Source organism: Terrapene carolina, unplaced genomic scaffold, assembly GCF_002925995.2.
Source record: "Terrapene carolina triunguis isolate 2854851 unplaced genomic scaffold, T_m_triunguis-2.0 Scaffold88, whole genome shotgun sequence".
NCBI lineage: Eukaryota > Metazoa > Chordata > Testudines > Emydidae > Terrapene > Terrapene triunguis.
The window spans coordinates 42,474,854-42,488,552 of NW_020664439.1; the positions used below are offsets into that span (position 1 = coordinate 42,474,854).

The 13,699-nt window shown below is 46.9% G+C and overlaps 1 protein-coding gene across 1 annotated transcript in view; it reads right to left on the reverse strand.

The window, feature by feature from the left end:
- The window catches only part of DCUN1D1 (defective in cullin neddylation 1 domain containing 1), a 35,320-nt gene extending 31,774 nt beyond the window's left edge, over nt 1-3,546 (reverse strand). The window contains exon 1 of the mRNA XM_026650073.1: nt 3,422-3,546. Within this exon, the coding sequence (XP_026505858.1) occupies nt 3,422-3,424 (3 nt within the window). The 5' untranslated portion in view covers nt 3,425-3,546. The remainder of the gene's footprint in view (nt 1-3,421) is intronic.
- Between the last annotated feature and the right edge of the window lie 10,153 nt (nt 3,547-13,699).

Here is a 13,699-nt window from a genome sequence, read left to right on the forward strand (position 1 = left end):
GTTCTGGGTTAGGCTTCAGTGCTGCAAATACTTAAGCATGTAATTAACTTTATTATTGTGAACAGCCCATTGATTTAAATAGGACTATTCATGGTAATAAAAACAAGCGCATGCATAAGTGTTCGCAGAATCGGAACCTTTCTACCCAAGTAGTATTACAAGAAATCCTAACCATTTCATAATGAGGGTGTGTTTTTACTTTGAAGTTCATGGTGACATGAACAAGCCATTAGTACATAATTGTAGAATTAAACAAGTTAAAGCTGGAAAAGACCTATTTGTACAGTGCCTAGCACAACAAGCCCATGGTCCATGACTGAGGTGGCCAGGTACTACTATAATACAAATTAATATAATAATAGACCTATTAGATTACCCAGTCCATCAGTGTCAATACAGCATTGTTCCCTACAGAATGTTTTCTAGTCTTTTGTTCAGTGTAGTGTCAAAAAAACCAAAGTAAATAGGCGTCCACCACTTCCCTCAGGAGACTATCCACAGCATAATATATCTCATTGCCTCTCTCTTGTATTTAAATTGTACAAATGCTTGATTAAATTACAATCTCTAATCATAAAGCCAGGTGTTGATATATGCATACACAACCAACACACCTTGTGTGTGGTTATATGGCATATCCAGGTTGTGTTGTGAGGCATGAGGCCTAAAGCCACGTGCCTTCAAAGACCTAAGTAGTACAGGTATCTAGTTTAATTGTACTTCCTGAAGCCTTAACAAGATGCTTTTTATAAAATGTTGCACAACACTGCTGAGGTAACAATTACCTAGTGCAGTGATTTTCAACTGGGGTCCGCTGACTATGTCTAAAGCAGGGGTGGGCAAACTTTTTGGCCCGAGGGCCACATCTGGGTGGGGAAATTGCATGCAGGGCCATGAATGTACGGCTGGGGCAAGGGGTTGGGGTGCGGGAGGGAGTGCGAGGTGTAGGAGGGAATGCGGTGTGCAGGAGGGGGGGCAGGGGGTTGGGGTGCAGGAGGGGGCTCAGGGCAGGGGGTTGGGGTGCAGGAGGGAGTGTGGGGTGTGGGAGGGGGTGCGGTGTGGAGGAAGGGGCTATGGGCAAGGGGTGGGGTGCAGGAGGGGATGCGGAGTGTAGGAGGGGGCTCAGGGCAGGGGGTTGGGGTGCAGGGAGTGGTGCAGAGTATGGGAGGGGGCCCAGGGCAGGGGGTTGGGGTGCAGGAGTGGTGTGGGGTGCTGGAGGGGGCTCAGGGCAGGGAGTTGGGGTGCAGAGTTCAGGAGGGGTTGGGGTGCGGGCTCCGGCCCGCTGCCACTTACCTTGAGCAGCTCCAGGGTGGCAGCGGCGCACAGCTCCCTGCCTGCCTTGGCCCCATGCTGCTCTTGGAAGCAGCTGGCACCACTTTCCTGCGGCCTCTGGGGAGGGACGGCAAAGGGCCTGAGGGTACCTCCCCCGAAGCTCCCATTGGCCACGGTTCTCCGTTCCCAGAGAATGGGAGCTGCGGGGGGCAGTGCCTGCAGGCGAGGGCTGCGTGCAGAGCCTCTGCCCCCTCCTCCCCCTGGGGCTTCAGGGACATGGTACCAGCCGCTTCTGGGAGCGGCGTGGGGCTGGCAATCCCACGGGCCGGATGCAGTCTGCAGGCTGTAGTTTGCCCACCCTGGTCTAAAGGGTCCGCAAAAGACTGTCATTACCACAGAACAGTAGTTTTCAACCTGTTGTCCGCAGACACCTAGGGGTTCGCAGACTATGCCTAAGATTTTCAAAGGAGTCTGCACTTCCATTTGAAAAATTTTAAGGGCCCACAAATGAAAGAGGTTGAAAACCACTGACCGAGTTCCAAAAAGCATGTAGTTATACTAAGATTCCTGAACAACCTCACCCTTCAACTGCAAGATCTCTCTTAGAAAACCTGTTTCGCACAAAAAAAAACCGTCATCCAACTGCTCAGTAAAAGGTTTCGATTTTTATTAAGGATTTCTAATGACAACAAAAAAGTGAAGTGCAAGAGGTCTAAATGCCACACCAACAATCTATGTCCTGGAATACCACAGGTGTTTTTTTGTTTGTTTTACAAAAGTCTAACTATGTTGCTGAGATTTTTTTTTAAATGATATAGTTATGCCAGTACAACCCCTAGTGTGGATGCAGTTATAGCGCTGTAAAGGTGTCTTATACCTTTATAGCTTATTCCCCTTCCCACATATTTATAACAATAAATCTACGTCCTTACTAGGAGCAGTGTACCACTTTAATTGTGCCAATATTGTTAAAGTGGTACAACTTTTGTGTGCAGATGAGGCCTTAGAAAAAAGTATGACACTAAAACATGTCCACTTGAGTACACAAAAACGTGTGAGAGAAGTCAATATCAAGATACTCCCATATTAAAAAAAAAATAATTTTAAAAACAACACATTGTATACCAGAAATCATTAGCTATTACCAAAATAAATCAAATTAAAAAGTGTAAATGGATAGAATGTCCTTCGTGATGCTGATATGAAAGGGATCAATCCCCGGTCTACGCAGTAAATGCCCACAAATTCTCCAGGAAGGCTCCGGTTTGATGAACCTCAGAAACTTCCCTATCACCAGTGAAGTTGCTTTGCTACAATGGGCACTGAGCCCGGGGAAAGCATCCCCATTAGCTCCTGGTGTACGATGGGATTTGAATCCACCCAACCCAACAATGACACAAAAAACTGAACCTCCCTAAAATGCCCATGAAGTTAGAAATCCCCAACCCAAGGGACCTGAATCCCCCCCTCCCAAAAATACAGGGAATCCCCCCCCTTGAGCCCTTGCTGTGGAGAGGCCTGGACTACTCCCTGCCAAACCCTCCCTGAGATGCAGGGTCCCCCCAGGAACCCACAGACCCCCTCACCTAGCCCTGAGGTGCAGTTCCTGCTCTCTCCCCATAGAGCCCTAGTTACCTCTTCCCTGCAGCACTGAAGTGAAGGTTCCTGAGTTACCCTCCCGACAGAGGTGCCCAGTCAGCCCCACAGCACCCTCCCCCTCATATGCCATTCCAGGGGACCAGTGTGCCCCCCTCCCCCCGCAGTGACGGGCCTGACCTCTTTCCCCCCCCCCCCCCCCCCCCCGAGGCGGAGGGGGGTCTGAGCCCCTCCCCCCCACCAGCCCCTGAGCTGAAGGGGGTCTGAGCCCCTCCCCCCCACCAGCCCCTGAGCTGAAGGGGGCCTGACCCCCAGCAGCCCACCTCCCGCCTGAGCCGAGCCGAGGCCCCGCAGTGACCCCCAGCCTCCTTTGCTCAGTCCGGCCGGGCTGGAGGCTCCGCAGGCGCCGCCTCTAAGGCGCTGCCCCCTGGTACTTTCTCGCCCCCGGCGCCACCACGACTAGGCCCCGGCTCCCGCATAGCGGCGCTGCTTGGCGGCGGGGGCCCGGGGGCCGGAGCGCGGCCCGGCCCAGGAGGCTGCCCCCGGCGCTCACCATGTTGGGGGCTGTGCAGGCCTCTCCCCTCCCGGCTCAGGCGGAGACTGAGGGCGGCGACGGCGGCTGCTTCCTCCGGAGGCGGCAGCGGCTCCTCCAGCTCCGAGTCCGGCTCCTCACGGGCCCTTCCGCCGCCTCCCGCTCATGCGCAGTGCGGCGGCCCGGCACCGGGTACCCGACTCCCTGAGGCGCCCCCCGCTGGGTCTGCCCCGGGCGCTCCCCGCCCTTCAGGGGGACCCCCCTGCTCCCCGCACTGGGCCCCGCCTGAGTGTTGGGGCGGCCCCCCTGCCCCTAGCAGTGATCGGGCCGGAGGGGACTAGGAAGGGGACACCCCTGCCACCCATAGAGATTATTAGGGTGCACAAGGACTCGCCCCCAGTGCCACAGTTTCCATGGGATGTGGTGGGAATAAGAGAGACACCTGCTGAACCCCCCTGGTGGTTACTGGAGCGCAGGGCGAATAGGGGAGGCTCCCCCAGTCCGCCTAACTCAGTTCTTAACCTTTCCAGGCTACTGGACCCCATGCCGGAGTCTGATTTGTCTTGTGTACCCCACCTTTCACCTAGGGTGACCAGAGACAGGGGGTGGGAGGTAATAGGAGTCTATATACGAAAAAGACCCCCAAATCGGGACTGTCCCTATAAAATCAGGACATCTGGTCACCCTACTTTCACCTCGCTGAAAAACTACTTGCTTCCAAAATCAGACATAAAAACACAAAAGTGTTCCGGCGCGCTATTACTGACACGTTGCTTCCTTTCTCATTTTTACCATAGCATTAGAAAATACATGGATTGGAATATAAATATTGTACTTATAGTTCAGTGTGATCCTTGCGCCTATTTTTCACTTGTGAGCCGTTTTTGAAGCCTGAGCCCCAGGCGGCAGGGCTGAAACATGTAACTTCGCTTTGTGGGGCCCCTGGTAGCATGGGGTTCCAGGCAATTGCCCTTCTTGCCTCCCCCTAATGCTGGCTCTGCACTTGTGACCCTCCTAAACCTGCCCCAGGACCACCCCCCTCAGGGCTGCAACCCCCAGGTTGAGTAACACTGATCTAATTGAGCTGAGTATCTCCTGGAAGACCTCTGAGTATCCCCAGAGGTATGCGTACCCCTGGTCGAGAAACACCGCTGTAAGTTCATAGAATCATCATAGAAGATGAGGGTTGGAAGACACCTCAGGAGGTCATCTAGTCCAACTAGGGTGACCAGATGTCCCGATTTTATAGGGACAGTCCCGATTGTTGGGTCTTTTTCTTATATAGGCTCCTATTACCCCCCACACCATCCTGATTTTTCACACTTGCTGTCTGGTCACCCTAAGTCCAACCACCTAATCAAAGCAGGACCAACCCCAGCTAAATCATCCCAGCCAGGGCTTTGTCAAGCCAGGCCTTAAAAACCTCTAAGGATGGAGATTCCACCACTTTCCTGGATAACCCATTCCAGTGCTTCACCACCCTCCTAGTGAAATAATTTTTCCTAATCCCCAGCCTAGACCTACTGATTGATTACTTGATTACTGGGTGCTGGGAAATGGGAGAGAGACATCCACTGGTGATTATTGGGGTGTAATGGGAACTTTTGTTCAGTGTAGTGTCAAAAAAACCAAAGTAAATAGGCGTCCACCACTTCCCTCAGGAGACTACCCACAGCATAATATATCTCATTGCCTCTCTCTTATATTTAAATTGTACAAATGCTTGATTAAATTACAATCTCTAATCATAAAGAGATTGAATACCCTAAAATGATTGTTGACTGCAGCGGAAAGGACATCCCCTAGAGTGAGTAATGGGGTGCAGGGGGCTGGGTGACGGATATCTCTGGTCTCCCAGAATGATTACTGTGGTGCAGGGAATGGATTAGGGTCACCTCACTCCTGGCATTGTACTGCAGTACAGTTGGAATAGGAGAGGAACATCTGTTAGGATACAAGGATAGAGAGGGACCCTCCAGGAAGCCTCCCCTCCCAGCCATAAGTAGTGGTTACATGCACATGAGTTGAAGGGGACACCCACTTCTGTTGATGTGAACTTGGGGTACATATACTCAGAAATGCTAATCAAAGTCATGGCTGCCATTTCCCAGCTCTCGGAGCCATGGGTGCCTTATCCATCTGCACTTTCTGGCAAGAGTTGCAAACCTAAGAGCATGAGGCTGTCATTTAACTGGTTCTGCAAAAACTTATTTTATTTTTAATAAATAATTAAAATAAAACATTTGCAACTGTTGTTTGAGGACATGGGCGGGGGAAGTAACTGCAATCTCAGACATTCTTCCATTCACAAGAATATTTCTGAGTATTTATTGAGGGCTGACAGATTGCTTTGCTCTGCACAGAAGGAGAACCTGCCCCAACGTGCTTACCATTTTTAAGGCTTGAATTTACAGAGAGGTTAGTGGGAAATGTGACTAAATAAAAATGGCACCTTCTCACCCAACATATCTACTCCCTGTGTGTATTCAGAGTCACAGCTCCTTACATTATTGACAGATATAAGTTTGCACTACTTTATACTATTGTTAGCTCTGCAGATTCAACATTCATAAAGAAGAATGAGCTGAATTATCTTGTAACGTTTTTATGATCAACAGAATTGTTAAATAAGTTTGAACAGCAGACTTTTTATTATTGGTGATAATGCATGATCCAGAAAGAAAGCAGATTGACTTTTGGATCTCAGGGTGAGTTTGCAAATCAGGCTGGACACATTTGCTCTGGAAACAGACAGAATGAAGATGGAACCCCCGGTACCATTTTTACAGTCACTTTTTAGTTTACAGCTGAAGGGCACAATGAGATTACAGATCTGTTTTTCTGATCCCTATTCTTCTATCCAAACTATACAAATGCTAAACAGATAGAGACATTGGGCTAAGCTGCTGAAGGGAGTTTGATAACACAATATTGAGAAAAGGGTAACGGCCCAGAGTTGGGAAGTAAGTTAACGAAATATAAAGGAAACCTGGATGGATCACGTAGTTGGACACTACAATTTAAAATATTGCACAGAATATATAGGCTCTTACCAGACTCAAGAAGGTTTGTCTTTTGCCATCAATGTATCTTGAATGTTCAGAGATGCTACATGTCCTTTGCACATGTAGCATCCTCTCACTTAATCCAAAATAATCTGGGGGGGGGGGGCCTCTAGTGGAATCATTGGAGTTAAACTGATGTGATGGAGAGGAGAATCAGACCCTATGGTGGAAAATGTACTGTTCTGGAACAGTACAATTGAGGGTCAGTTTAATATTACAAGTGGATATGGAGTTGAGCGTGAAGTCAGTTATCCTGGGAGACACTAGTTGCCTGGTTACCTTTTGAGAAGCTTGTTTGTGAGACCAGTGGTTGCTGCTAAGAGACTAACTCTCTCATAATGCAAACAGCCCTGTACACAGCACAAGATTAAAGTACATGTGAGCAGTAACTTGGTAGCTAAATTTGAAAAATTACTTCATCAAATTAGCTAATTGCCATCATTATAACATCATGTAGCAGCCCTTATGCAGTCTGGAGACATATAAATTAGGCTTTCTTGAGCATTACTGCAACAGGTAACATAATCTGATAGATGAATTCTAACTGTGATGTGTCCTTTAGGACAGAGACAGTATTTGGGGTAATAGTTAGACATTTTCTTCTCTTCCATTAGTGGGCTGTTGTTTCTCCTTGATGCCCATGAGTCTTCTTTGTGTTTAATAGTTCTTTGTTATTTTGTTTGTTTCCTCTTAATTAGTAGATTGGGGGAACAGAGGGGTAAGCCTGAAGTTGTTATGTAATACAAATATTCAAAAATATAGGGCTGTCAAGCGATTTCAAAAAATTAATCGTGATTAATGGCACTTTAAACAATAATAGAATACCATTTATTTAAATATTTTTGGATGTTTTCTACATTTACAAATATATTTATTTTTGATTACAAGTATTTGCACTGTAAAAAAAACCAAAAGAAATAGTATTTTTCAATTCACCTTATACAAGTACTGTAGTGCAATCTCTTTATCATGAAAGTTGAACTTACAAATGTGGTAGCCGATGTCGCAATTTGCATGCCAGATGTGCTGAAGATTCATATATCCCTCCATGCTTCAATCACCATTCCAGGGCACATGTGTCCATGCTGATGGTGGGTTCTGCTCGATAACAATCCAAAGCAGTGCAGACTGACGCATGTTCATTTTCATTATCTGAGTCAGATGCCACTACCAGAAGGTTGATTTAGTTTATTGGTGGTTTGGGTTCTGTAGTTTCCACATCGGAGTGTTGCTCTTTTAAGACTTCTGAAAGCATGCGCCACACCTCGTCCCTCTCAAATTTTGGACGGCACTTCAGATTCTTAAACCTTGCGTTGAGTGCTATAGCCATCTTTAGAAATTTCACATTGGTACCCAGGGGAGGCAGGTTTGTAGAAATTTTGGTGGTGCCCAGAACCCGCCCACCCCAAACTCCACCCCCCACCTGCCTAAGGCTCTGGGAGGGAGTTTGGGTGGGGGGAGGAGGTCTGGGGTGCAGGCCCTGGGCTGGGGCAGGGGATTGGGGTGCAGGAGGGGTGCAGGGTACAGGCTCTGGGAGGGAGTTTGGGTGCAGAAGGGGTGAGAGGTTGGGCTCTGGGAGGGAGTTTGGGTGGGGGAGAGGATCTGGGGTGCAGGCTGTGGGATGGAGTTTGGGTGCAGGAGGGGGCTCTGTGCTGGGGCAGTGGGTGGGAGTGCAGGAGGGGTGGGGGTGCAGGCTCTGGGAGGGAGTTTGGGGGCAGGAGAGGGTGTGTGGGAAGGAGGTGGGGGTGCAGGCTCTGGGAGGGAGTTTGGGGGTGGGAGGGGGTGCGGAAGGAGGGGATGCAGAGGTGAGGGCTGTGGGGTGGGGCTGGGGATGAGGGGTTTGGAGTGTGGGTTGAGGGCTCAGGGCTGGGGCAGAGGGTTGGGGTGGGGGGGGTAAGGGATCTGGCTGGGGGTGCAGGCTCTGGGGTGGGGCAGGGCTAGGGATGAGTTTGTGGTGCAGGCAGGCTGCCCCGGGGCTGGGACCAGAGAGGAGGACTCCCCCCAGCCCTTTCCCCGCCAGCAGCAGTGAGCTCTGAGGAGGGTCCCCCTCTCCCCCCCGACAGCACACTCACCCCGCACCACTGTCCCTGCACGTGCTCCTAGGCCCCCTCTCAGGTCGAGGAAGCCCCCTTGTCTCCCCTCTGGTGGGTGCCGGAGCGGGGGGCTGCCATCACATGTGCACCACCTCCCCTGCTGCTGCCCCTCACCATAGCCTCACTGGGGGTGGGGCTGCCCTTTGCCCAGCATGGGGCAGGAGCGGTGACTGCAGGCGGGGGGGCCCTGTGCTGGTGGAGGGTCCCGCCGGAAAAAGGAAGGGTCCGAGGCGGAAGAGCAGGGGTAGGACAGCCTGCGCTGCCACTCGTGGATGGGGGGCACTGATGCCGGGATCCCGCAGAGCAGCCCAGAGCTGCAGGGGAGAGGCAGAGCTGGGGCCCCGGGAGGTGCGCGAGGGCAGCAAGTGGGGGCCAGGGGACACTTGGGGGAGGCGCACGGGGCGGCAGGTGGGGCCACGGGAGAGTCCCAGCCCCAAACATTCGTGGAGCCGGGCCCCCGGGCCGGCTCCAGGCACCAGCTTAACAAGCAAGTGCTTGGGGTGGCCAAGGGAGAGGGGCGGCACCTGCGGCAATTCGGGGGCGGCAGGTCCCTCACTCCCTCTAGGAGCGAAGGACCTGCCGCTGAACTGCCGCTGCCGATCACGGCTTTTTTTTTTTTTCCAATTGCCGCGGCAGAAATGCTGGAGCCGGCCCTGCCCAGGCCCTAAACATTGCTGGAGCCCAGGCACCACGGGCCCATACAACTCGCCACCCCTGTTGGTACCTTCTTTGCATTTTGTCAAATCTGCTGTGAAAGTGTTCTTAAATGAACAACATGTGCTGAGTCATCATCCGAGACTGCTATAACATGAAATATATGACAGAATGCGGGTAAAACAGAGCAGAGGACATACAAAACTCCCCAAGGAGTTCAGTCACAAATTTAATTAACGCATTATTTTTTTAATGAGCCTCATCAGTAAGGAAGCATGTCCTCTGGAATGGTGGCCGACGCATGAAGGGGCATACAAATGTTTAGCATATCTGGCACGTAAATACCTTGCAATGCTGGCTACAAAAGTGCCATGCAAATACCTGTTCTCACTTTCTGGGGACATTGCAAATAAGAATTTATCTCCTGTAAATGCAAGCAAACTTGTTTGTCTTAGCGATTGGCTGAACAAGAAGTAGTACTGAGTGGAGTTGCAGGCTCTGAAGTTTTACATTGTTTTGTTTTTGAGTGCAGTAATGTAACAAAAAAAATCTACATTTGTAAATTGCACTTTCACGACAGAGAGATTGCACTACAGTGCTTGTATGAGGTGAACTGAAAAATACTCTCTTTTGTTTATCATTTTACAGTGCAAATATTTATAATCTTAAATAATATACACTTTGATTTCAATTACAATAGAGAATACAGTATATATTAAAATGTAGAAAAACATCCAAATATTTAATAAATTTCAATTGGTATTCTATAGTATAACAGTGCAATTAAAACTGCGATTAATAAGATTTTTTTGAGTTAACCGCATGCGTTAACTGTGATTAAACGACAGCCCTAATATTTACCAGGTGTTACTCATTTTATTTACCTATGTAATATAGATGATTTTATGATCTAATTCTTTTGTGTGAGCTTTCTGTATAGTCATAAAATGGTCAGTTATCTTAAAGGGACACTTGCCAGCCCTTCTGTATGAAAATCTTTTACCTGCGCTTCTTAAAAGTGATACCTAAGGTTCTGTAACTGATAGAATGCAGAGAAAAATAAGTTTCTGTTTTTCAGTTTGTGTTTAAATTGTTTAGTTTTTAAAAATTCACTATAAGAAGCTGTTTGAATGTTGTTACACTTCTTAAACCTCCACTTAGTTAAAACCGTAATTTCATCTTCAACTCAAGTTATAGCATTAGGTGCTTATAAATTAGCTGCAGTTCTAGCTGAATCTTCTTTCAGTAATTCAATGCAGAAAGTAGCAGATAAAAAACAAAATATGTCCAGTCCATTCATAACCATGATGTAACTAATTTCTCTTTTACTTTAAGTTAGCATGGTACAATAGATAAGGTACATAACTGTGAGTCTATGTCCACTGACTTGCAGTTTGACCTTCAGCAAGTCACTTCACTTCTCTTCACTACAGTTTCCCATCAGGTAAGATAAGGCTAAAACTACATCCCTGTCTCGCAAGGTGTTGTGAGGCTAAATTTAATAATGATTGTAAAGTGCTTTGAAATCCTCCAATGACAGTAGCTATAGAGGTGCAGAGTATAATTATTGCCAGGATGTAATTGTATTTTCTGTTTAAATTAGATTGGCGATTGGAGCAGGATTAGGAGCTCCTACTGCCAGTTAATAAATGGGGTTTTTGCCATTGATTTCAGTGGGAGCACAATCAAGCCCCTTTATCTTAATTTCTACATTGTCTGTAAAGCGCTATGTACACTTAATGTGCTGTACTAAAATAAATATTATTCTGTTAAGCAAAGGACATCACGAGATGCAAGGCCGATTATACAGAGTATCTCTGGAAGACAGGAGTATACATTCGAAATGTATTGTCTAAATTGAATTGACTGTGTATTATACTACTATATGGCTTCAGACAATATATCAAACGGATTCAGACATGATACAGGACTATGCCATTTGCAAACAGGATGTGCACATCAGAGGTATACACGGTACATAAACAGTGCATTGTGCAATCTGTGCACCATATACTCATCTTGACCATTGCAATGTTTTGACTGCTCTTGCCTAAGATAGAGCTGACACCTAGACACTTGTTGTTTACTGCCTGACCCAGTCTTGTTTTTATCATTTTATATGAAAGCCAATTGAGGTTACACCAGAACCAGTTTAAGTGAGTTTCAAATAAAAGTGAGTGTGGCTAGTGACAAATAGATAGCCCCAGATAGGGCATGGACAATGCAAGCTTCCCTACATTGACTGACCTGGACTTTTTACTTCAAGGGATGACAGGGTAGTTTGGAACATAGGAACTGTCATGCTAGATCAGCCCAGTGGTCCATCTAGCCCAGTTTCCTCTCTCTTACAGTGTCCACTATCAGATGCTCCAGAGGAAAATGCATGAAGCCCCATAATGTACAATAACCTATCCTAGAAGCTTTTTCCTCACCCCCATCAGTTAGTGCATGGTTTATGCCTTGAAGCATGAGGGTTCATAACCATGTCCAGGGCCTAGTCAGTTCCTGCCCTCTCTATTAAAGAAGCCAGTTAGTTGTGTGTGTGATGTGACTACCTGACCACTAGAAAGTGAATTGAAACTACCAGTTCATTTTATACAGGGCAAAGAGCCATAAGACCTAATGACTTTGACTTAGTATTGACTCTGGCACCCGTCTTGCAGACACTTGCCACGTGCTTAACTTTAACTTAACCTGAGAGCACAAGGTCCTATGGACTGTCCTCCAGTGAGAAAGCTGTTCAGCAGAGAGGCCTCAAGGTACCTGATTCCCCAATGTTCATAGAGAGGTCCAGCTGGCCTACTGCCCCAACCCCACTCCAACTCAGCTGACATTGTTAGAGTGCCCCTTTTGGATCCCATAGCTGTTGTTTTAATGAAAGTGACTTGGAAGGTTATAGGATAAGTGAGGAGGAAGAAAACAGTCTGTTTTCTCTGTTGTAGGAGTCTGAGTGATTTTACAAGGAGATTGGCTATAGCCCATATCTGAAGGTTGTAGTTAGTAGGTCACAGACAAGGGTGTTCACCCTTTATTAGGTTCCTCGTCATCTCTGCATGACATAAGAGCTTGGCATAATTTATTATAACCGGTTTGTGGCATTGTTAGGAAGCTAATATTATCAGTAGATTCCATATGACAGTGTCACTGGGAGAGAGCAAGGCAGATCAGTATGAAGTAGAGACAGAAATCAGGTCAGTGAGTCTAAGATCTAAGGAGATGTTTGAAAGCCTCTCGTCATGCAGCTAATTCCTCATCAATGTGAGGTGACTTTATATAGGATGTGAATAAATCCAGTCTTTCTATGGCAATATACTGAACACTTCTTAGAACTGATTAGCCCCTCTGAAGTGAGAAATGCATCTGAAAATCAAGACACTTCAAGTGGCTAGGTAAATTGTGAGGGGTTAAGGAATTTGATAGGACAGTGATAAATCCTCATAGATGTTATCTGAAGATGTAAATAGATCTGAACTTTGTCTGCTTTCGTTCAGAATTCTTGTAAGCAAGCTGCTAAAGGAATGATCACAAATCTGGGAGCCAGAATTTCCTGAGTTATACTCCTGGCTCTGCCAATTGTTTTCTGTGTACTATACATTTAAAATGTAGACAGTCTTTCTTCCTCTCTGCCAAGGGAGTAGTCTTGGGATGGAAGAGGATTCAAGATAGAGGATCTTGCTGATTGAGAGACAGTCTGTTTTCCCTGTCATGAAGGTTTTATACTTGTACTTTCTTTTGTTGTTTTCCTTTCTCTAAAATAAATCATGCATACTAAAAGTGCATATTTTGCTCTTTGTGTATAGGAAATATAGTAACTTCACTGGGAAGTATGCACATCATAACTCCAGGCTGAAGATACGTGTTCAGGATTCTATTAATTCTGGAAGAGTTGAGTAACACAGACATTCAGAGCAGCAGAGGGGCAGAATATTTCCCAGCACAAACATCAGCTCCTGCATGGGCGAAACAGAACCCAGACCTGTTTTGGCAGGAAAAAGACCAGAGAGTTAAAGTATGCCAAAATGGATACTTACACTCCTAAGCTATTCCCTCCAAAAAAAATGGGCCTTTATTTGCACTTACCTCCTTTAGCTGTGTGCATACGCACACACACAATTTAACATTAAATAAGAACAGCATATACCCAATAACAAAAATACATCTAATAGATACTATAAATATATTCTTAAATCAAACAAAACATTCTCTTTCATAAGTATAATCTTTTGTTTCTAGCAACAAAGGTTGATACAGACAGAGCACATAGCTTATCATTATCTTTATTTCTTAAACCTCCATAATGGGTGCAGGACCATACATCTAGGAACAAAGAATGCAGGTCATAGCTACACAATGAGGGATTGTATCCTGGAAGGGATTTAGGAGTCATAGTGGACATATACTCAACATGAGCTCCCAGAGTAAGCTTTTGGCAAAAAGGGCTAATGCGATTCTTGGATGTATAAACAGTGTAGTATTGAGTTGGAGTA